The sequence below is a fragment of the Erithacus rubecula genome (genome assembly GCF_903797595.1).
Source record: "Erithacus rubecula genome assembly, chromosome: 4".
Classification (NCBI taxonomy): Eukaryota; Metazoa; Chordata; class Aves; order Passeriformes; family Muscicapidae; genus Erithacus; species Erithacus rubecula.
The window spans coordinates 44,077,889-44,101,257 of record NC_136686.1 but is presented as its reverse complement, the minus strand read 5'-3'; the positions used below and the strand labels follow the sequence as shown (position 1 = coordinate 44,101,257).

The window sequence follows — 23,369 nt, the reverse complement described above, 5'->3', positions numbered from 1 at the left end:
AAAAAAAAACCAAAATGTTGAGGAAAGTCAACACATGCCAATTAAAAAGGAAAACAAAAACAAAACCAAACAACAAAAACAAACGAAAACAAACCACAAAACCAAAACAAAATAAAACACAAAACAAAACAAACAAAATCCCCAGCACAAATAAAAAGAACAGAAATAAAAAGCTCCCCAAACATTTACAAGTGGTTTTCCCACAATACTCTTGGTTCTTCCTGTTAACACTTTGTGCTCATTCCTAATGTACTTTTAAAATCACAAGATCTGGTTAATCAAATACAGATAATATAGATATCCTCCTTGCTAAAAAGCTCAGGAAAAATACTGTACAAGTTCTAGGATAGAACTGGTATCTGCTTTTCCCATTAGTCTCACAAATTTGAATACTAAATGAATATGATTTCAATACATAATGATTTTATTCTCTTATTCCCAACCAATCATCCATTAGAATTCCTGATATATTTTGTCAGACACCACTTGTAGGAGTTTAAAACATTTGATAAAAGAAGACACTCATGACATTTAAATAATCACTGTGTGATTAATCCAAATTTTGAGGTTGTTCTCCTATATGGTTGACAAGGTTAGCACTTCCAAGGTCCCTCCTCTTTGTTCACATTCTGATTGGACTAATGACTTTGACACGACATAGATTTTATTGTCCTACTTTCCACTTTAGATAGTAATTCACCTCTTCCTCTGTCAATTAAGATTTATCTTGGAAAATTACTAAACTATACACTACATTGAACATAAGTCAAAACCATTTTCCATTCAGTTTGCAGGCCCCAGAGGAAACTGCTAGCATGTGCATGTTGCACCCTCCATAAATGAGTGCATGAATTATACATCAACATTATACATCTCAATTCTTTTTAGATTATTAGTTGTTTATAGAGTACATTAAGATTATACAGAGCTTATCATGCAAAGTCACACAAAGCCAGTCTTGCTTACTGCATAATAAAGGCACCAGATCATATCTTCAGAGAACATCACTATACAATTTACAAAAACAAAACCAATGGAAAGCTTCAGAAAGCAAAATATAAGAAGTTCACCTGCATATCAGAAATGTCCCACTGACAGACCATCAACAGAAAAACATCATCCATAGGCCTTACATGCATGAGTGACTATCTAGTCTAGTCTACCAAAACCTCTAAACCTGACATCTTTCCCTGGACACCTGTGAAAGTTAGCAGTAGATGTGGATTCTCCAACTGCATATTTTTTTCTGAGGATGATTTGAAGCTAGCATGAACCTTCAAGGTTACACAGGCTGCAATTTTATGATCCTGGAATCAAAGATTTCAAGCAAGGGAGAATCCACCTTTCTGAAGAACTAATCCAAACAATCACCATTTTCTTGGCATAACATGAAAAGATCTATTTTCAGCCTGTAAACAGCTGTATCCCAAGAAGCAAATTTCAAGGACTTCAGAAAGAGCAAGAACATCAAAAAGAGCAATGCATGTTAGTAATGCTGGACAAATGGGTAAGAGGATTATGAAGAGCTTTATCATGTACATATGTGAAAGAGTAATAGGTTGAGGGCTGGGGCAGAAATTAATGATTGAGAAATTACTACAGTCATTTGATATTGAACAGAGTTTGGAAATCCAAGCACATGGTAAGAGATGAGCCATTAATATAATGAGACAAATTCAGGTAAAGGAAAACATGATGACCTTCACATTTAGATGATGCACCAGGAAAAGAGAATTTGACTGCTTTTTCTGTATTCAGGGAGTGCAAGCATTGAAAGAAGGAATCAGAAAATAAATCCCCTTCCAAAAAATGGATTTGAAATTCAATGCAGGTAGAAAAAGACACTTTCAAACTACGATCCCCAAAAGTCTAATTTTAGCATTCATAAGAAGGACTGCCACTACTTTACCAGTACCTTTAAATGGATATACTGAACAGTAGAGATAGAAGACATTTTTAGAGATCAGAAATTACAAGCAGAAAGGCAAATCTTAAGACTGGTTTGAATTAAGTCAATAGTTTTAATGTTTTTTTTAATTAAAACAATTATCATTCCAAATTTACAGTTCCATTCCCAGTCAGAATGATGCATTTAATGTGAAGTTGATCCAAACAATTTAAAATCTGGTTTTTATGCTTGCCCCACAACAATATCCATTACTCACACAAGTCTGGTAAGAACCTTTCAGTCAGATGAAGGAAGCAGTAATTAAATATACCTGTGTATGATGACACCTGAAACAGAAACTCCTGCCTAAGGTTAAAGTCAGTATTGTAAGCAGTTAAGCCAGTTCAGTCAAAAGGCTTCTCTGATTTCTCAGTTGATTGCCAGGCAATGGGTAGAGGCATAGGTGTTTTTAGCTCTGCATTATCAGAGGCTGAGGAAAACCAAAACACTAAAAGGAACCCAGCAGACAGCACAAATTTTGTTCATTGGGAGCAAATGCAGGGCTTAGTGTTGACAAAACCAGATGGAAAGTCACACTTGGCTACTATAAGTTAAAAAGTTGCTGTGGAAGTCTGTTTGTACACTGTGTTAGGGGAATTAAGCTAACAGAGTTGCAAAACATAATTACCAAGGATTATCAAAATCTGCTGATTATTGAAGGAAGCCAGAAGAGCTTCCAAATATTGGCAAACCATTTATGCCAAAGGACAAGGAATTACTATGAAGCCATTGTTCAGAAAAATCATCCATATGAGAAGGCATGAAACCCAAGAAACAGAACCTTGCAGTCCTTATCTGAATTGGCCTCCTAGATCACAAGGCCCCCGTGAAAATGCACAGTGAAGGGGGAGAAAGATGCATCCACATACCTAGGAAATATTTAAATGTTTATGACTGCATAGAAGCCTTAGATAAAGGACAATTGACAGTAACAGTAGGCCTGACCATGCAGCACCATTCAGGTTTTCATGTCACTTTTTTGTGCCATGCTTTCAAATCATAACACACGAGGGGGAAAAAAACCAAAAAACAACAACAAGAAAAAAACCACCACAAACCACAGCATGTCATATACAGAGTCCATCCAATTGTTTGCAATAGAAGTTTAACATGTGTTCATTCATAATCAGGTCTTTTTGTACATGAAGGCAGGCCTCAAGCTCCTGATCTGTCTAACACAGAGCAATGAGATCAGAAGTGATCCTGGATCAGTGTCCAGGAAAGTGCTGCCTCATCCCCTGTCTTTCCTGCTGTGACAGTCAGATTCTTTGTACCTGAGTTGACAGCTGCTGTCTTAACTCAGATGTGTAGCATAAAATGTCTTTAAGGGCCTTATAGATGAGGAAGGTGACCTTGAACCTAATGTATTTATTCAGTGCAGAGAAGGAAAGCTGTGAAGGTAAGATAGGTCACATGTTCATGGAAATTTCTGTACCTGATGAGATGTATTTTGAACAGCACTGAAGAAGCCAGGAGAACAATCCCCCTCTTTAGGATTCAGCCATCAGCAGGGATGAATAGGCCCTTCAAGGACACAAAATGCCAATAAGCAACAAGCAAAAAGATTCTTACTTTTTGCAAGCTCCCACTTGCATGACCAGAAGCAGATCTTACATTAATATTATCCCTACCTTTGATGTAGCTTGTGTGTAATACAGGAAATGCTGGGAAAAGGATGGCAGTAGAGTTTGAATGTATCTGACAAACGTGTTACTTCTCTTTATAAATAAGATAAAATTGATTGATAAATTTGACTGATGATTGATTATGTTCATAAATACTTGTTTCCTAAGGAAAAATATCCTCCTTTAAAGGAGAAGTTAGCAATTAAAACTTTGTTCAACTTTTTGGTGTTGCTCTTTTCTTATGTAGACACCTCTCACAAAAACAGTTTTTAATTCTTCCATTGGATATTTATTAATAGAAGAAATTAATAAGATATTAATATGATATTAAAGTATTATTAATTATTAATAATACATTAGTATTTACTAACTACTTAAGCCTAGAAGCAAAAATTTTTACTTCCAGTCACCAAATCTTTTTTCAGCTCTTTTTGGAGTTTGAAGCAAAACTCTGTTACAAGAGCATGCAGTTTAAAGACCTTTTTTTTTTTTTTTTGTATTAACCATATAACCTCTACTTGTACACTAAAGTAGCATCAAAATATGTTTGACATCATGTTGGTATTTAGCATCCATGATGTTTTTATCTACAGAAGATATATTAGAGATGTAAAATCAGAGTAGGTAAGGATCTGCTTTTCCCATATTACTTGTAAAGCAACTGGACAAATATAGAGCTTAGGTTTTTTGGGGTTTTTTTTGGTCTCATGTTATAGACAGATCCAGTATTTTTATGTATTACATACTAAAACCACTGTAAACAGTGAGAACTCATGACAGCCTGTGAAAACTTTGAAGCTGTTTGGAATTAGTGCATACACTCAGTCTGGCAGCTCCTAATTACATCATCAGCTGTTTGCCTGTTTTTAATCCACAATGTTAACATTGACTGCCCTAAGCAAATGGCTAATACCTCGAGCTAGGAAACTTATTTGTCTTTAGTATTCTACCCATCTACTAATACTTAGCACCAGGCCTATGTTTTTAGGTGAAGCACATTTCATGACTGATATACTGCTATGTTTATGCATGGCTACAGAAGGAAAGAAATATGCATTCTTAATTTATGTTTGCTCAGAAGCAGTAACTCACATGTTGTAAAATTATGGAAAAGAATAACTTGTATTTTTAAGATCTGCTGGCAGACAAGCTGATATGGGGGAGTTTAGTGCCTACTTCCATCCTGGTTTTGATACATCTCTGACAATTTTCTGTGATCCAGGAAATACTTCATGGACCTAAAATGGTACACAAAACCACTCTTGAAAGGGGGCAAAATCATCAAAGCTCATTTAGATTTAAATAGTGGGACAGTTATTTTAATTTCAGGACATTCTCTTTGTTTTACATCAGCAACAGTCTCGCATGACTAAAATATCATAGGTTATTCCAGGATAAGGAACCAGAGTGAAACCTCAGCTTTTTCTTTTTAGACTTAAATTCCTTTTTAATTCCTTAGGAATGATTCCCTAAAACCTTAGGATTACTGTCAGCTGTCCAGGATTCCATTAAATTTCCAAAATATTTTTAAGACTGGAAACAGTATTCCTAAGTGTAAGCAAAGTTGCATGAAGCAGAATTATTTTCCTGTCCTTAAAAGTCTATTCTATTTATGTATCTGGTACAATACTAATTTTTTGCAGCTTCATCACATTGTGAACTCCTGTCTCATTTGCTCTCCATCACCCTCAGGTCTTCCTCTGCATTTCTGCAACTCATGATTAGGGAACAGGCCTTAAGTAAAAATAACCAACTCAATCAACCCTTACCCAGAATTTTGAGAATTCTGACAATCCAACAGAATATTTCCCTGCTCTCCCAACTCCATCTTCTCTAGTCACACTGCAAATAAGCACATTTACTCCCACCAGATAGTAATCCTATTATAATTACTTCTCAGAAAACCTTTGCTGTGGGTTGAGAGGAAATAGAGATAATAAAAAAATAAATAATAAAATTTTTAATAATAAAAAAACCCCTGAGACAGAGGCTCCAGTCCTGTCAGGGAAAGGTTAAGTGTTCCTTCAAGCACCTGCCACAATCCTGCCATTCTTTACACTGCAGAGTAGAAATAAGAACTCCTGCTTTATTATCCCTCACTCCAGCACCTTTTCATTAACAACTCCTATCTGAAGCATTTTGTTACCATCTCTGGTTTCCCTCCAAGCCCCACACAGCTGAAAAATTCCTGCTTGGTAGCAATGGACCATTCTCTTCTGCTTGGCAAGGGCACTACACTATTAAATTTGGAGCACGCTGAAGTTACATTTTATATTGCATTTCTGCAATCAATAACATCACAAACTTACACATAAAGCAGAGTAAGATGACGTTCTTAGCTGGTATGAGTCTAAAAGTTGACGCTTCATGAAAATCAAGAAAATAAAACAAACCTCTCTTTACAACATTAGTTACTTTTTATCAAAAAGGTTAACTGCTGCAAATTTAGCTTCCTGATTTGAAAGGCAGTCTCTCTTCTGCTGACTGCATTCCTACCAAGCAGCAAACTTGTGAAAAAGGAAACACTATGGTCAGCTTGTTTCTACTCGTGCTATACTGCACACGCTGCTAAAGGCAAAGGGATCCTCACCCCTGGAAGTTTTCCAGACTTGGCTAAACAAAGCCATGGCTGATCTGATTTAGTTCCAGGATAAGTTCTGCTGCAAGCAGGAGATGAGGTAGATGGCATCCAGAGGTTCTTTCTAAACACTCCTGGGAATCTGGTCTGTCTGTGAAAGTGGTGGGAAAGTCAATTGTATCCCAGTGCTTTATAGATGTCAAATACTGAATAAGGCCAGAGGAGCAAATGCATCTAAAAATAAAAACAGAGTCGAAGGATGCTTTGTTTTTCCTGTCTCACAACAGCAACAAGAGCCAGGAGCAGGCAGAAAACAAAAAAGATCTTTCTCTCTCTGGCAGCTTGGGTGGGTGACTCACAGCAAGTAATGAACTCTTTGCATACTGCTCCTGTCAGCACTGAGCAAATTCGCCTTTGAGCCCTGACCTGAGCCATGTAACTGCAGACAGAAAGAGGGAGCTTGGCTTCTTCCTGGAAGTTTAGTCAACAAGACACAATGCCAAGGACAGCTGAGGACAGCAATCACTGAAACTGAGACTTTGCAAAGCAGCTAAAAACCAAGTGACGAGAAAGCAGGTTTAGAAAATCCCAGCATCCCACAGCTGCTCTGAATTGCAGCATGCTGAGTGTCTCCCAAGACTTTTCTCCCCAGAACACAGAGTGCCTTTAGATCCTTTTACACCTACCTACTTCAAGCCAGAAAAATATAAGATGTGTGTTCTTGTAATTCTTTAGCAGCTAAGTTCCCCACCAGAATTTTCAACTTTCCTTGTGATTTCTAGCTTACAAGCCAAACCTAAAGACTGAACAAAGGCAGCATTTGCTTGTGGGGAGCAGGAAACAGGATTTGAGTATGATTTTGTAATTAACTCATTTTTGTCCAGATACTATATAATGTAATTGCACACAGTCGCTGAGGCATTGATGACACATTTCACTGAGATTGAAATTTTATGCATTTTCACAGTGCTTATATACCTGGAGAAACCTGATCACATTCACACTCTCCCAGAGTAACAGGAAGACAAGGTCTTGCTGTGATGATTTTGTTCTAAATTTCCACTTGTGTTTTCAAGATCAGATGCACTTGTGTATCAGCAAAACTTGCTATTACATTTATTAGACACACACAGTTTAATTATATTTCATTAGACTTTCATCCACAGGGGCTGGTTTTTAGTCTCCATAGCTCAGATACCCTCACACCAGGGTCTTGCTTCTCCATGTCAGTAGGATTTTTCACATATATGTAAAAGCAATGGGCATTATGCTGTGACATCTGCTCCAGTGCAGCTGTGGCTCCAGCTGATTTTCCTCCCTGGGGTAAATGTACAGCACAGTGCTTGGATTCTGGGGAGGAGGTGGTGGGAGGGTGAGTTTACTGTAGACAATATCTTCATGAACACCAGTAATATCAGTTATCTGTTTTCAAACAAGTTCTTTCACAGGAATTATAATTTAAGAAGTATTTCCAACATTTCTCAAGCTTAAGAATGACAAACCTGGGTTCTCTAGTCTTTACTGCAAACAATGTGTTACTGTTTTCACCCCAGGTAGAACATGAGCATCTTTTGTCTGCTTTGCACAGCTCAAGGCTAAACACAACCATCTCTACACTGTGCAGGCTTTAAAACTGGAAGTTTTCCTGATGAATTCACCAACACAGGGACAAAAGTGACTGTTCACATTCAATGCAGGGTTGGAAGCTTTTAGGTTCATACCCTGAAATGGATCCTTCTTGCCCACATTCTGGAAATGGCTCAGGAAGTGACAGCACACTTTCCTCTTTCCTGAGGATTTCCTCCTTTATATTAAAATATAAAATATTCTGTAAAGAGAGGTGCTTTTATTCCATGCTGAAACAGTCCTTCCCAAGAAGTCCTTTCCTCACTTACACTTTCTAACCCCCTACTTCAAATCTACGTCAGTTCAGTTTTAAGAGCAGCAGATTTAAGAGTTGCACATGAAGTAGGATGACCTATGGATGCTTAGAAGAACAACATCTCACAGGCTCTGCTGTGACTGTGGTGGAGGAGTCCTATTGAACAGTGTCTCCCTTCACCACTCCTAAAACAGCCTGCAGACACCATGAGTGACCCACCTGCCATGCAGGCATTTGTCCATTTGAAACTGTCCCTGACAGATATGAAAATCACTAATAGGAAATTAATAATTTCAAATTCCAGTTAGGATAGATCTGAATCTGTGACTTCAGCATGAAAGAGAAGGAGTTCTCTGAACTTCCTACAGTTCTAAGTTCCTACAGTTCTGAGGAAAGTTGCATGATATCAGTGCTTGCCTCCTTTCTGGTAGCCAGTCTCTGTTCAAGGTCGGGTAAGGACAAAATAAGTGAATACAAAAGTAATCGTTTAAGGAAAAAAGAGGCAACAAGACTTGGAATTTCAACTGACATGAAAGGAGTTTATGCTTATCTTAAAGATGCAAATGTTGGTAAATAAACACATGTTTTCATTTGAAGACAGAACCATTGATCTGTTTGCCCTTGCTATGTTGTCTAATTGATCAGTCTGGATGATTTGATTTAATAGTGTTTCTGGCACATGATCCTTCCTCCTCTTGGTTCTTATTTCTCAAATTTTTAGAGCATATGAGAAATCAGTTTGCAAGTCTTTTTTCTAATTGCTTACTTACACTCTTACAGTATCTTTTTTTATTTTAAACACATTATGAGCATTAGAAAAATGTTTTATTTGTTATTTTATTTTTATTTTATATTTGTCTCTGAGTACTGTCACACATGTGGTCACTTTCTATTTACTGGTAAGAAATCTAGTTTTTACTTACAGGAGATCCGCAAGTACTAGAATTCAGCTTCACCAGTATAAATAAAAAAAAAGTCTTTGTGAGACTACAGTCTCATAAGTCTTATTTTCACTTAGTCTGTAAACTTAAAATCAATCTGGTGAAATCTAGAAAGACAGATATTTAACATAAATTTTAAGTTTTGCTTTTCTTCTGCAGTTCATTAAGCCACTTTCAATCATGTACAAGGCCCATTGTAAATTTTGGATTTTTAAAATAACACTTGGCTAAAGTTACCATTTCAAACTATATACTCTTCAAAAATGAAGTACTATTTGCAATTAAAATACCAAATTGGGAGGCAGAAATTATAGATTATCAAGACCAAAAACCTGATTTATGGCAAGTTGCTCCTGTGGTACTCATGACCGTATTAAACACAATTATGGGAAAGGTAAAAACAGTGTAAAGTGCCAATAATTTGTATATAAGATTGAAAAACTGGTTTGGTATTTTTTTGGGGTTTTTTTTTATTCTGTTTACAAATCCCTTCTGATTGCAATCTCTTCTGCTCTTCTTATTTAAGGACTCAACTCTATAAGTATGTATATAAATACATTTACACTTAATTCTACCTATGTGAAATTGCAAAACCACACAAGAAACACTGAAGGACTTAAGTGAGAACATACCTCCTCTGAACACACTGACTACTATTCCTGCAGTCAGAATTGCAGCCTCTTAAAAACCTGTGAAGCTATTTTGCCTATTTATCAATCAAGATTTACACATTCACACACTAGCTGCCAGCATGTGATCTAATGGCCATTACCAGTTCTGTGGTAGAAAAAAGACTGATTGCATTAGTCTGGAGCCAACCATTTGTAAAACTGTTGTAAAAACAGTATATGCAGAGGAACAGTGATCACAAGTCATTTACTAAGCATATTGACCCAAGTCTTGCCACTGAGTTTAAGAGATTCAAATTTAGACCTGATAAGCACCTGCTGTCAGAAGTGATAGCTGCTTATGTCAGTCATCTCCAAGACCCAGCAAGCACATGTGAATTCATCTCCAGCAGCAAAGAAGGACCTCAGACTATAGTCATTGGCTTGTCACCTTCATTTAGGGGCCAGGTTCTTTAGGAAGAGGACTCTCAGAAACATTCACAGATGACCTGGTAACTTGATATAAGAACAGCAAGTATGATAGTCACTGAGCATATATCCCAGAGTGGAGAGAATGTAGAAGATAATTTGTTTAAAATAAAATTCCATTAGAAATGTGACTCACTGAAGATTAGCTAAGTCTTTCATAAGTCTCTTACCCCATAAGAGTAACACAGGCATTTTGGAAAGTCCCTCTCTTCACAAATTAAAAAATCTCACAAAGTAGATCAGATAGCAAAAAAGAAATCCTAGCAACGAAGTTTCAGCAATGGAGAGCTTGAAAAGCTCACCCTTGTGTTAGTATTTCTCTTATTCAGGATAAAAGACTGGACTAGAATTAAAAATAACAGGATCAACCTCTGTATTGTCTCTTCACTGCCCAAAGATTACATGCTGCCATTACTTTTAGGGTGTGTTAGAAAAATCTCTAGTTTGTAATTTCCAGCTAAGCTTCTTCAGAAAGAAGTTGAGTTCCTGTCTTCCAAAGACCTTTAGTAATGTAACTTAACGTCAACATCAAGTGTAGGAGATTCACAGGCAAGGGCAACTCACATCACAGAAACATTTCTGTAGAGCTTTTAACTGCTAATGTAGGCAGACCCATTCAATCCCCAGAAGCAAATGTTCCTTCCAGCAAAAGAGAATTGGCTAAGGTCCCATTCATGACCATCTGCCTGAAGCAGCTATTGCAAAACTAACAAGTCAGGTATGACTTTGAAGTACAATAGCCATTGTTTCTCAGTCTCCTGCATGTAACACTGGGGTGGCTACAGAAGCTGCTGCTCACAGCTGGGCACATTGTCTATCATTCAGAGGTTTTCCCTCCATTATTCATGAAGCAACAGGTGGGCCACCACCAATTCCATCCGAAAACTAAGAAAAAATTTCAGCCATAAATCATAACTAAGAATGCATTTTTGTCCTAGGTAATCCTAGGCATCCTAAGCAACATCAAGACCATAGAATAAATAAGATTTGTAGATAGCCTGAAAAAAAACTGTCCACAGTCCTGAGGATTCACAGGAGGCCTTGTGCTGGATCTGAGAACAAGGTGGAAATACGAGTGATCCTGGCAGTACACACCAAACATGATTTAAATATAACCAGTGGCCATACCAAACACAATGTCTTTCATATTCCATCTCATTTGAGATGCTTCTTTCATAAATGAGCCTCCACAGGCAAACAGAATTCTATTTGCCCCACACAGACAACTTCTTTTGAAACAGCTAATTGTGTAAAAATAATTACTCACATGGACAATCCTTCAACAACTGTAAGGTCAGGTATATCTTCTGAAAAAAAAGGATGTAGCCTTTTTTTCCAAAGGGAGTACAATCTACAATATTTTTAAACCCAAAAGAAAAAAAAAAGTTAATAAAATGACTGGCTTCAATATTATTTTTAAAATAGATTTTTGGTTATGCTTCTAGTTCTGGTTCAGGGACCTTTTAGGTAATGATGAGTAAAATTCACCTTTGTGAGTACAGAGCTTGAAAGGTCACAAATTATTTCATAAAATTGGCCACAATTACTTTTTTTGATGCTTCAGAACTATTTCTATGTCTCCTAAGAAAATGCTGTTTCTATTTATGTAGAAAAGCCTCCAGGAGACCATTCTACCTTCTAAAAAAGGCAAGGACAGCAATACTTCAAGTACCTGTCAGGCTGTGTGATAAGCCACAGGCTGCATTTTGCTGATCATGTTAGGCTCCAAAAGAGGAAAATACTTTAACTTTATAATATGAAATTATGTTCCTGCTGAGAATATGTCCTGGTAGCTGACAGCCATTTCTCTTGAATTTAAAGGAGCCATTCAGCCAAAATCCACCTGTCATGTTTCAGCCAGCAGGAGTACTGTCCCTGGTTCTTACAACCTTCTTACATTACCTCCCACATTATAATTTTATCTGTTTTGTAGTATGCTGTCATTATGCTATCATTCCAAAATGAAGTCTTCTCCTTAGTGACCAGTGAAGGGAAGTGAGTAGCCAAAATAGACATTTTTATTATTCAAGCATTCTTTACATTATCTTCCTGTAATGAAGTCATCAACATTTATAAGGAACGTTTGCATTGGTTTCAGAAATTTGAAAGTTAAAGTGGTAACTAAAATCTGAACATCAGTATGAGATATATCTCCATTAACTGCTACAGTACCTTTCTGTTCTATTTCCTATCTTTTTAAATACAACAGTCTGTCAGTATATCCTCAAGAATTGGAATGGTCGTTTAATTTTTCTCACAAATCTACCCAGGTTTAAATAAGCATTTCAGAACTGCCTTCTTCTTCTTCTTCTTCTGAAGTCTGTAGTACAGTTCATACCTCAGGGCAGCTGGTACCAGATTATTCTTAAGCCATAGTAATGAAGATAAAATTTTGACAAAATCTAGTGTGGAGGATGCTCACTTCATGGTATTTGTGTCACAGTTCTTTTATTAGATATTCTGGAGAAGTAAAAAGAAAACATTCTTTGAACAGATAATATTTATTTGTGGTGCTTATATGGGAAAACTACTGCAAATCTAAGTGAACTTCCAGTCAAAATTTCTGAAGCAGCATTAATATTAATATTGATTATTTCATTTTTCCTACCACCATTCTTTAGACTCCTTCAAAGCAATGAAAAGAATAAAAGCCCTTTTAATTTGATTGATTACATTTTAGATATTACTATCACTGAGACCAGACTCAACCAAACCTAACACTTAATTTGTGCACAAGCCAAATATCATATGTGCAGGACAAGTTAGAGCTTTGGCATTCCTTGCTCTTCCTGAAGTATATCATACTGCTTGCAATATGCTGTCCTGAAGATAAAGCTCTGTTTGATGTTGTATGAATAGACTTTGGTGTTGTTCTCTCATGTGCTTAGCCAAAAATTGACTTGAACTTCAGCAGAGTCCCAAATAAGCCACATGACAGCATTCAAGAGGCAAGAGAGATTAAAAGGAGTTGGGCAATCATTGGAACAGACAAGAACCCTTTATTCATTCTAGAGATGTATTTCTTTTATAGGTCATATCTAAAGATACCTAAAATATCTTCTCCCACGCCCTCCCAGGACTTAGGAGGGGAAAGAAGGAGAAAAGTGAAATGACACAGCATATGCTGAGCTATACACAGCATCACAGAAATAGATTATTCCTCACAAATTTATTTCTTTTCCTGACTCAAAAATTCACATGCACCTTAGCCTTTCTCTGGGTAATTTTTAGCATACTTTACTCCAATCAGACTTTGAGGTCATCTTAGTTTATGAGTCAGACTATCATACCTGCAGTACAAGATTACAGGAAACAGCAGTATTTCCCAAGTTGAAAATTACCTACAGTACAGCTATATTGCTGTTGAGTGGTACTGGAATTATACACACCTGACCCGTACAGGAAGACTGGAATTTTAATCCCAAAAATTGAGAACATCTTTAAGACTATCAGATATCACAGATGCACAAATAATCAAACATAAAAGTTTTTCTAGTAGTATCAAACTTCCTTAAAGTTAGTGTGTCTGAATCGATTACACAGCAAGTTTATACATAGCAGCTGACAGAAACATGAATCAGTGTTAAATCACATACTATTTTGACTGACATTGGAAGAAAACCAGTTAGACCTGCTTGATGTTTTGACATCTCTTGCTAAATCAAAGTGATTTTATGAGTTAACCTTTCATGGCAGCAAGAAATCAGCTAAGAAGAAACTCGATCTATAAAGAGTGGCTAGTACTCTTGTTAAAGCTATCAAGATATTGATTCTGGTCATTGAATAATTAATGCATTCCCAAAACAAGGGGAATGTGCTCAGACTAAAATCTATTTAAAAAATCCAACAGGTTTTTAAGGGAATTTAGGATTGATTTTCAAAAAATTATGTTTATATAATGATCTTTGTTACTATAGTACTAGTATGTTTGTGATGCTCATGTTGCAAAGAAGTTCCAATTAATACAGCAATTATTAGAAAGTGCATTGTCTGTTCCCAGCATTAAAAGCTTGTTTTACTTTCTACTCATGTACATAATGTCCAGGATAATTTAGGTATAAAGTGCTTTGCTGCTTTTCAGTAAATATTTCAGTAGTTTCATGACATTTAATTCCCACTTTAGTATTACACAAGCGATAGTCTGAAGGGATTTAGAAATTCTTTACTTTTCCCTCCTGTGTCAAAAGAAACAGCTCATTTATATGGACAGACATGGATGGTACCTGCTGGCCAGAATGGACAAAGAGAATGTATTCTTTATCAGAAATGCTGGCTGCTGTTAAAACTATCCCTGCCATTTTGCAACACAAGCTAGCAACTAAAAAACACAATTTCAATAAATAAAATCTTATACCAGTATCTAATTCTCATGATCTTAAAGATACTTAAATAGATGCCTCAATAAGCCCCTGTGTGGGAAGTACTTCAATCCTTCTACAAGCTGGGTGTCTCTACCTACTTGAGGAGCAACTTTAATTTGCCCTGCAGTAGAAAAATCTCTGCTTTCCAAAAGCAAAATGTTTATTTATGTAAATATTGGAATGTCAGATGCAAACCAAAGCCAATATTAAGCCTATTTTTTAATTAAGCCTAAAATACACAGGTTTCTAAGTAAAGGAACTACTGGTGTGTATGTCAGTCTCCAGAAATGGAATCCAAGATCTGTAGTAATAAAATTATTGTTATGGGGTAGCAGTTTTAATTACTATATAACTTTAATTACTAAATGACTGCAGTGTGTAATCTGGGGAATGTAATAATGGGCCAACTCTAAATAACTGCATCAATGCAAATTCAGATGTGACTCCCATTTTTTAAGCCAAATTATATTGTTTTCATGGTTTGTAAGACTCCACAGTTATTGAAGAAAATCTTAATTTCAACCCAAATATTCCATTGCTGCCTGTTTGTCTGCCATTCAGATACATATAGCAAAACCATGTCCACATCTAACAAAGAGTATTTTATTCCTTTTAAATCACCACCATGTTTCAGTGTTCCATTAAAAGAATTACATGTTTTTGGTAAAATTTTTGCAGATTACATTGCATTAGGGACTCTTATGATGATGTCATCACACTGGACAGATTCTTCTCATTTATGCCTTTTTTCCAATTGATTTTCAAACAGTTGAAATGACAGGAGAGAGGAAGAGGTTGAGAAGACTTGATTGTCAAAAGTGCCACTGATAAAGATGGAAGTAAAGCATTGCTGATTCCCAGCTCACAAAGTTTTTGTGTTACTTTTCCTCCACAGTTACACTGGGAGACAGACTGAAAATAAAGGCTGCTATCACCTTTCCCTTGGGAAGAGCACTTCCACTTCATATAATCTCATGGTGAAGATGTGGGTTCAGATCCCTGCGGGCAGAGTAGAGATGTGAACTGGTTTTCCCACATCCTCAGTGAATATTCCAGCCACACAAGTACTGGAAAATGCTGTCATTATTTGTCCTCCCAGCCTGTGAACCAAGAGTTTTTATTCCTCCAATGCTATTCACGAAATTGATTGGCAATACAATATTTCACAAAAGTCAAAAGAAACTATGCTAGTCTTCCCTAAATTGGATTTTAAGATTAATTTATTTAGGAAGTAACTAATACATAGAGGATCACTCATCCATTTTTTACATTCAAGGTAGTAAGTCTAGCTGATCAAAACTATTCTTTCCCAGAAAGTGAAATTCTATCACCCCTATCAGGACACTAGTAGTTTATTGTTTTTATCCCCTTGGAGTAAGTGCATGCATCCTTATTGCTCATTCTATTCCCATACCTTGGGGACAAATACATTTATGTTCGTCTTAATTTGTTCCTTGACTCTTTCCATAATGTGTTCAAGAAATGTATAGCACATGGTTTTTCTCCACCTTGACAGAGCACTGGGACACCAGTTCCATGAGGCTTTAGAGAACCAGTCCTGCTTTAACTGCCCACCAGTATCTCCATGAAGTGCTCTGGGTAAGCACCTCCTTCAAACATTTTGCATTTGAAGCCTGACACTGGGACCCAACTCCCAGCACATATTCCATCACATATTCTGTGTGTCCTGTGAGTATAATGCCTCTTCAGATATTATTTAATTTTCAAGACTGGAAAGACTTGACATCTGATAAATGCTCCCTACTTGCTTATTGAAACCAAACTTCTGTGTTATCTCATTGTGATAAATTAAAACTACTTTGTATTTAAAACCACTTTGCTAGTTTTAGAAAGAAATCCTGAGAACTGAAAAACAACAGTGATAACATAATTCAAACCTGTTATTCTGAGAGAGTGTATTTCACACAAGTGTAATTTCACCCCAGTTTTCCAATTCTAAATTAGATTTCTGATTTTCCAAATCACAAACACACTCATGTTTTGACTGTGTAACCTACACTTCCAAGTCTGGAGGCTCATGACTGGGAGTGTTGATGCCACAGCAGTATGTCAGGCATCTTCCAAATGCCTCCATCTCTCTTCTGTCACTCTGATACTCCTACTCTTCTGAGATGCCTCCCTCAGTGCTCTCCTGGTATGATGCCACACACAGAACACTGGCTCATGCTTTTCCTCCTCAGCCTGTGCTTCACCAAATCCTACACAATGTAAAAATGTAAAGAACATTACCACCATGTAGGCTCCCTGTTAACTGAAATGTTCCCAGCAATTATCACGGTAATCTCTTTTTACACCATCTTAATCCTTCTTAGGTGGACTTGCATATAAAACTAGAAATAAAAATATTCCAGAAAGATATAATTAAGCCTAGCATAATGTTTTATTTCTGATTCAGATTAAACTTCCTGAACTGGTTTAGTGAGAATGGAATACAATAATCCACACTAGAAGATGACTCTTGGATGTTTTCCAAGTCAAAGTAAAATTAATACACACCGGTATGTTTTTTTCATTGACACATGATCAGCTATTTCATTTTCAGAACTTAAGAGGAAAACATAACTAAAGGAAAAACTCAGTCACTACATTGAATTTTTCTTTCTTAATGCTGATGTTAGTTGCAAAAATTTAAATTCTCCTTCCATTATTCTGTATTTTGAGGGAAAATCCCACACCCAATAAAACAAAATGGAAATACTCTGACAATAAAATAAATAATAACATATAAACATAGTGATGAAATATCCAAAATATGATGAAGTTGTTTAAACACTCTCTAAAAAATATCAGCACAGAAAAAGTTAGACCTTTGAGCATTATTTGGGCACTTCACTCAGAGTGAGCAAAAAAGGGATGATTTCGCAGTCAGTAACAACGAAAACCTTTTCTTTTGACATAAGAGTTTTGCCTTGTTAATTGCCCCTTCAAAATAACTTTATCAGAAAAGCAAAAAAACACTATGTTTTGTATTAGCTGGTTTTTTTTTTTTTTTTCTGGCAGGACCATCGTGGTGCTGGTAAGAACCTGTTGTGCACTGCACAAAGTCGTGTGTCACAGACTTCTCATCAGGATGAAATCCCAACCCTACCCACTGTCAGATTTGTCACAGATTTAATTGTAGCTGCAACTACCCCCTCAAAGTTTTGTTATCATCTTCAAAGAAGACAATTAGCCGCTTTTGGCCACGTCAAACATGCAGCTTCGTGGGCTATTTCCCTGCCATGATATCGTAAGGAATGGTTTTGTCTATGCTATTTCCAACAACTGGTAATAGGGAGAAGTGAAGTCCTTTGGGTTTGGGGAAAGGCTGAGGCCGGGCACAGAGAGCTGCAAAGTGCCCGGTGCCTGCGGGTGTGTTCTGGGCTCAGGATTTTTCCTCCATCCCTTTGCGGGTGCGAGTGGGTTTTTTCAGACGCATTCCCTGCGGCTCTCCCACGGGGGGCTCTCGGCACGGCCGCGAGCTGCGGTAGCGCACAAGCTACGGGGCAAGTCGCGCTGTCCCTCACACTTGGTGTGTTTTCCGCCTCCCTGTTTCGCTGAACAGAGCGGCGTGACCCGCTCCAGACGTGCGGCGTGGGGAGTTCGCTCGGCGATAGCGCGTCCCGCAGCCCGGCCCGCAGCGGGCAGACGGCGGCGCCGGAGCGCGGGCAGGCGGGGCGGCGGGCGCGCGGACTACATGTCCCGGCAGCCCGCGCGGCGGGGGCGGCGCGCGCATGCCCGGCCCGGCGCGGCCCCGGCCCGGCGCGCGCCTCCCCCTGGGCCGGGCGGTGCGCGGCGAGCAGCGGGAACATCATGGAGGCCGCTCCGCAGCCCCGGCCCCGGCCCGGCGGGGCCGCCGCCGCCGCGCCGCCACCCCCGGAGCAGGAGCGGAAGCTGGAGCAGGAGAAGCTGTCGGGGGTGGTGAAGAGCGTCCACCGGCGGCTGCGCAAGAAGTACCGGGAAGGTAACGCGGGGGAGGGGGCCGGCCCGGCCCGGCCCGGCGCGGCGGATCGGGGTGTCCCCCGGGCGGGGGGCGGCGCGCCCGCCGGTGTCGGGCAGGGCGGCCGGGAGCCGCTCCGCGCTCGCTTCCTGCTCCTGCTCCTGGCCGGGAGCGGGGTCGCCGCCGCTGCCCGGTGGGGTCTGCGGGGCTGTGCCGCTTGCCCGGAGCGATCCCCCCTCCTGGCGGAGGGACGAGCCCCCGGCCCATGGCAGTGCTTTCCTGACTGCAAACGTGAGGACTGTAGGTGATGAATGCCAAGAGAGATTGAATGGCGATCTGGAAAGGCGCAGGTCTTTGTGAATTATTTGTGCCTCTTGTCTTTCAGTCATAGTGCAGTAGTTCAGGCAGAGGGATTGGGTTAAAGCAGTTGTAATTGCTCGTAGTCTTTGAAAAATCTACTTTTTCATCGGTGTTAATGCCCTTATGCAAGGTTTTTATGGGTGGTATTGGAATGCTTTAAAACCTTCCTGAAATTCTGGAGCAGGTTACAGAAACTTAATCCATCCGTTCTTTTAGGGAGCCCAGAGCTCACCTCCAGAGGAGCACACATGAAATGGGAGCTCTTCCTCTTGTAGGCACAAGTTCTTGCCTCTCCTCTCTATTTGCATATGACACTACTGTTAAAGAAACAAGGTCGTACTTCCTTCTGGACTACCAAAATCTCCCGTGGAGCCAGTTCATGGGATTTGGGCACAAACACCGACCTATCTAGATACTGATCAAAAGTCGCTGTTTATTTTGGCCTTGATGAGACAAAACTTAAGGGAGGATCTCTTTTCTCCACTCAAATGTTGGGAGAATTAACACAGTAGATTTAAACATTCAAATCCTGACAAAGGAGTCCAGCTTTTAGCAGTACATATTTCTGTGTTATTTCAGAGTGCCTGAAAGATTAAGACAGACAAGGGTTGGCTTTGTTAGCCTTTTTTTTTTTTTGAAGTGAGCAATCTTTAGCAACTGATTTTTTTTTTTTAGATGAGAGCCTAAATAAGGAGGAAGTTTTTATAAGCCTACTTCTTAGGAAAAAGCAAGTTCGTGCTCAGGGGTAAGTTGTGTGTAGCTGGTTAAGTGGAAGAGCCAACAGCATTTTCATTTACTTCCTGTGACTTGTAAATCGTGCATCATCATGTTAGTGAAAACTAACAATGCTTTTTCTAGTCAGTAGCAACATGATATGTCATTTCATTGAGAGAGTTAAAACCAAATAATTCAGCACATCTGTGCAACGGGAAGAGCTCTACCCATTACCTACTCATCCAATAATAGGTGGTCCTTGCAAGTTACCAGTGCTTACTAGCCAGTAGTACTTCCTATGTTAGGTTCTTTCAGCTTACAAAATTCAGTTTTGGAGTCTTTTCTGCCTACATCTGCCTTTGCTTTTAAAGGCAGACTCGAGAATCTCCTTCTTAAATGTCTTTAATGTTGTTCTGAAGTTGTAATACCAGGACATGCTTGATCTCTGAAAGGTCTTTTCTTGCAATTTTTTTTTTCTAATACTTTGTGATACTGGCTGACAAGTACTTTACCCTGAGAAAATGAAAGTGGGCAGTTTGTTAAATAGAAGTAAAAAATCAATAAATCATCTGTAATTCTGCTGTACAATTGGAATTATGGCTTGTTTATGGAAAAGCAAAGATCAAAATCTCTTCATCCTTCCTTATGTGTTTACAGCTTATACACAGGGAAAGCAAAGCCTCTTGACTCCAAAATTTAGTGCTCTCACCTCCATATGAAGCAGAAATATTATTCTGTATTAGTCCACAATCTTGTATTGTCTTTACTTCTCTTTTCTTTTTCTACTCTGCCTCCTCTCATGTTTTGCTAGAGTTCTATGAAGCTAGTTTCCATTTTGTCTAAATAAGCAAACATTACTAGCATTGCTGTTGTGTGGACTTCAGTGCTTTGTCTGTAGAAGCCAAAGTAGAATATCATATGAATTTTGTTGGTAGATGAAAAATCATGTTTATTATCCTGAAAGCTAGCTTATTATTTTGCACAGGATAGGTAAGTCTAAGAAACCCCTTGGTATTGTAATATGATCCTAAGTTACTGTCTTCTGTTAGAAGTGTTGAAAGGAAATAGATTCATCTTTGAGACACTGAGATGTGTGTTGATAGATTTTGTTTGGACTCTATTTAAATAAGCTGATTTCTTTGCTAATTCATTTGCCTGACAGGAGCAAGGTTTGTGTTTTAATGGGCAATTGTAACAGGCAAGCCAGTATATTATTTGAGCTGCTAATAACTGCAGCAGTGTTATGATTTTGTTTCATTTTCTGCAATGGATCCCCTCTTTTTTGAAGATGAGCCAGTAAAAAAGTGACAATATGCTCTGAAATTGCAAGCCAATGTGTTTTTGAAGAAGTTGCATACTTGTCAGAAGTGCAAGAATATTATTTCTTAACTAGGGAAGCATTGCAGCAAATTTTTTGCAGTTAGTAGGGAATTACTAGAATGAAGTTTTACTCATAATTCATGTAAAGGGTTTGATTTTGATTTTTTTTTTTTTTAATGAAAAACTAAGTCTGAAGATTAATCAAAGCTGAACCTTGGCTTATTTTTTAATTTCTGCAGTTATTGAATCACTCATATTTGTAAGTATGATGCATGGACTTCGTATATAGTTCTGCACTGTACCTCATGTCATATCATAGACATCATATCTTTTTTTTTAATCCTAATTTATTTCCTTCTCTTACCCTCTCTGTTAATAAGAAAATAAAGGGAAGCATGTAATCATAAATACCATGGCAGATTTGGTATTTTACAATCGTAGGCTGCTTTTTTTTTTTTTCTACTGTGGGTCCTGCAGTATTCTATATGATATTTTAAAATTATTTTAATTAAGTTTAGCAAATGAGTGTAGGTTTTAAATAAAAGTGGTTGGTTCTTGTTCACACTGAGTGAATGTCAGACTACTTTTAAGTAGTGATAGAGAAAGAGTACCTATAGAGAGGTTTCTAAAACTAAACATAATTCCTGAGGTTAGCCTGTAAGTTTTCTTATCATAAAGAAAGCTTTAAGTGAGAATAACTCAGATATGTAACATGTTCACTTAGGAGTCTCTCTCACTACTATAAGGCTCATGGGGTTTTTTGGTTTTATTCCTGCTTCCTGTTCAAATGGAGTCGTTTTAATCTTAATTATTTTACACACTGCCACCAGTAAAATCCAAAACTGGAACTGCTCTCAAGTATTAAGTTAATCACTTATCAGCAATTTCAGGGTGGTTCCGAATGCTTTACACAAGCACTTAGAAAGTTCAGAAATTTGGGTTTTTCATGATGTTTGAATTTCTGTTACTACATGGAGATGGAGAAAAAACAATGTTTGATTTAATCACTTCCTCTTGGTTCTGTTGCTGGGTACCACAGGTGACCCCAGGTTTTACAGAGCTTTCCTCTGTGCATCTTTTGGGCACTTGCAGCCCTGGGCTGGAGCATGTTGTATGGGTTGCATATAGGCATCAATGTTTCATGTACTGCATGTAGACTGATGTGTGTCAAGCCTGACAGGCAGACCTGTAAAAGCAGATTTAGTGTTCCTAAGGAACTACACAAGATCTCCTGAACATCTGCTGTTTGATATATACTTGTTTGCTTCCAATTGCTTGTAGTAACCAAATAGGTTTAATTTTTACTGGGATAAAAATCCCTTCCCCTGATGCAGAGGCATCCTGTTTTTCTGTCAGATATTTATTACCTTTGTAATCATGCAGAACTGTATTTATCAAGTACACATTTTCTCTGTAGCATGACCCTCAGTTATAGACACTTTGTGTATAGTCTGAAAGATTATTTTCATGACTACTTTTACTTGTAATAAGTGCAAGTGGAAAAAATTGCTGAGGTATCTGCAAAGGTATTTTATGAAATGTCTTCCTGTGTGTTCACTAAAATAGTTCATTTCTCCTGGTACATGCCTGCTAAGGCTGTTGAGGCTTAGAGAACCACACAGAATTGTTGTTTGTCCTGTTACTAATTACCACATCACAGAAGCTGACAAAAACATTTCGAGGTGGCAGTTTGATTCCTTAAAAGAAATATTTGCTGCAACTTCAAAGAAAAGGAACTTTCTAGAGGTTTTCTCAGAAAATTTACAGGACCCTACCTGATGATAATAAGCAACCAAAGAAGTGAGTGATTTAGACATTTAGAATTTAGTTGTTTCATGGTCTGTTCATGTCCTGTTTTCATGAAAAACCATGAGAGCTTAAGTTCTTCCTGATGTGAAACAGGAAACATTTTGAAATGGTGTCATTTTTCACAGGACAGGAAAAACTTTGTCATTGAACTTTTTATGATAAGTTAACAGTTGCTAACTTATTTTTCTTAAATATAACTGTTTTACAGTAGAAATAGACTTAAGTTTTTAAGATACTAATTTGTGTTTTACCACTTGCATTAATTTCCTGGAAGAGGAAGGCATTTTGTAATACTAACTATTGAATTTTCCAGTAAAAGAAACTAAATTTTATTTAATTAAAATGAAAATTGGTGCTACTTTATGACACGAGCTTTAAGGTATGATTGCCCTTACTGTTTGCCACCACAGTTTTGCAACACGGCTTTCATTAAGAATCATGTAAGATTTACATTTGGGGGATATAATTGCTGCTATCATTTAGTTAGCATGTAAATTGGAAAACATACTGGCTACAGCATGGGCTTGCATTCACTGAACAAACAGGTCTATGTCACCTTCCCTGCTCCTTTGTTGCCCTGGCAGGGAAGATGGTGATCCTGTTACAGGGTCAGCATAATAAAATCTATGCATCAGATACTTCTAAGTTTTGTGCCTGCATTTGCAAATTTTAAAAAATTCAGTAATTTCTGTTGACGTATTCATCTCTGTATTGATTGTGATATGGTGCAGCACATCCCAGAAAGTGAGGTTTGGGAAAGAGAAGTTTCCAGTAGAGTAGATCCAACACCTGGG

The 23,369-nt window shown here is 38.0% G+C and overlaps 1 protein-coding gene across 1 annotated transcript in view; it reads left to right on the top strand.

Moving 5' to 3' along the window:
* Nucleotides 1-18,196: 18,196 nt before the first annotated feature.
* The window catches only part of SAMTOR (S-adenosylmethionine sensor upstream of mTORC1), a 32,335-nt gene continuing 27,162 nt past the window's right edge, over nucleotides 18,197-23,369 (top strand). Inside the window, exon 1 of the mRNA XM_079303584.1 lies at nucleotides 18,197-18,396. Within this exon, the coding sequence (XP_079159710.1) occupies nucleotides 18,246-18,396 (151 nt within the window). The 5' untranslated portion in view covers nucleotides 18,197-18,245. The remainder of the gene's footprint in view (nucleotides 18,397-23,369) is intronic.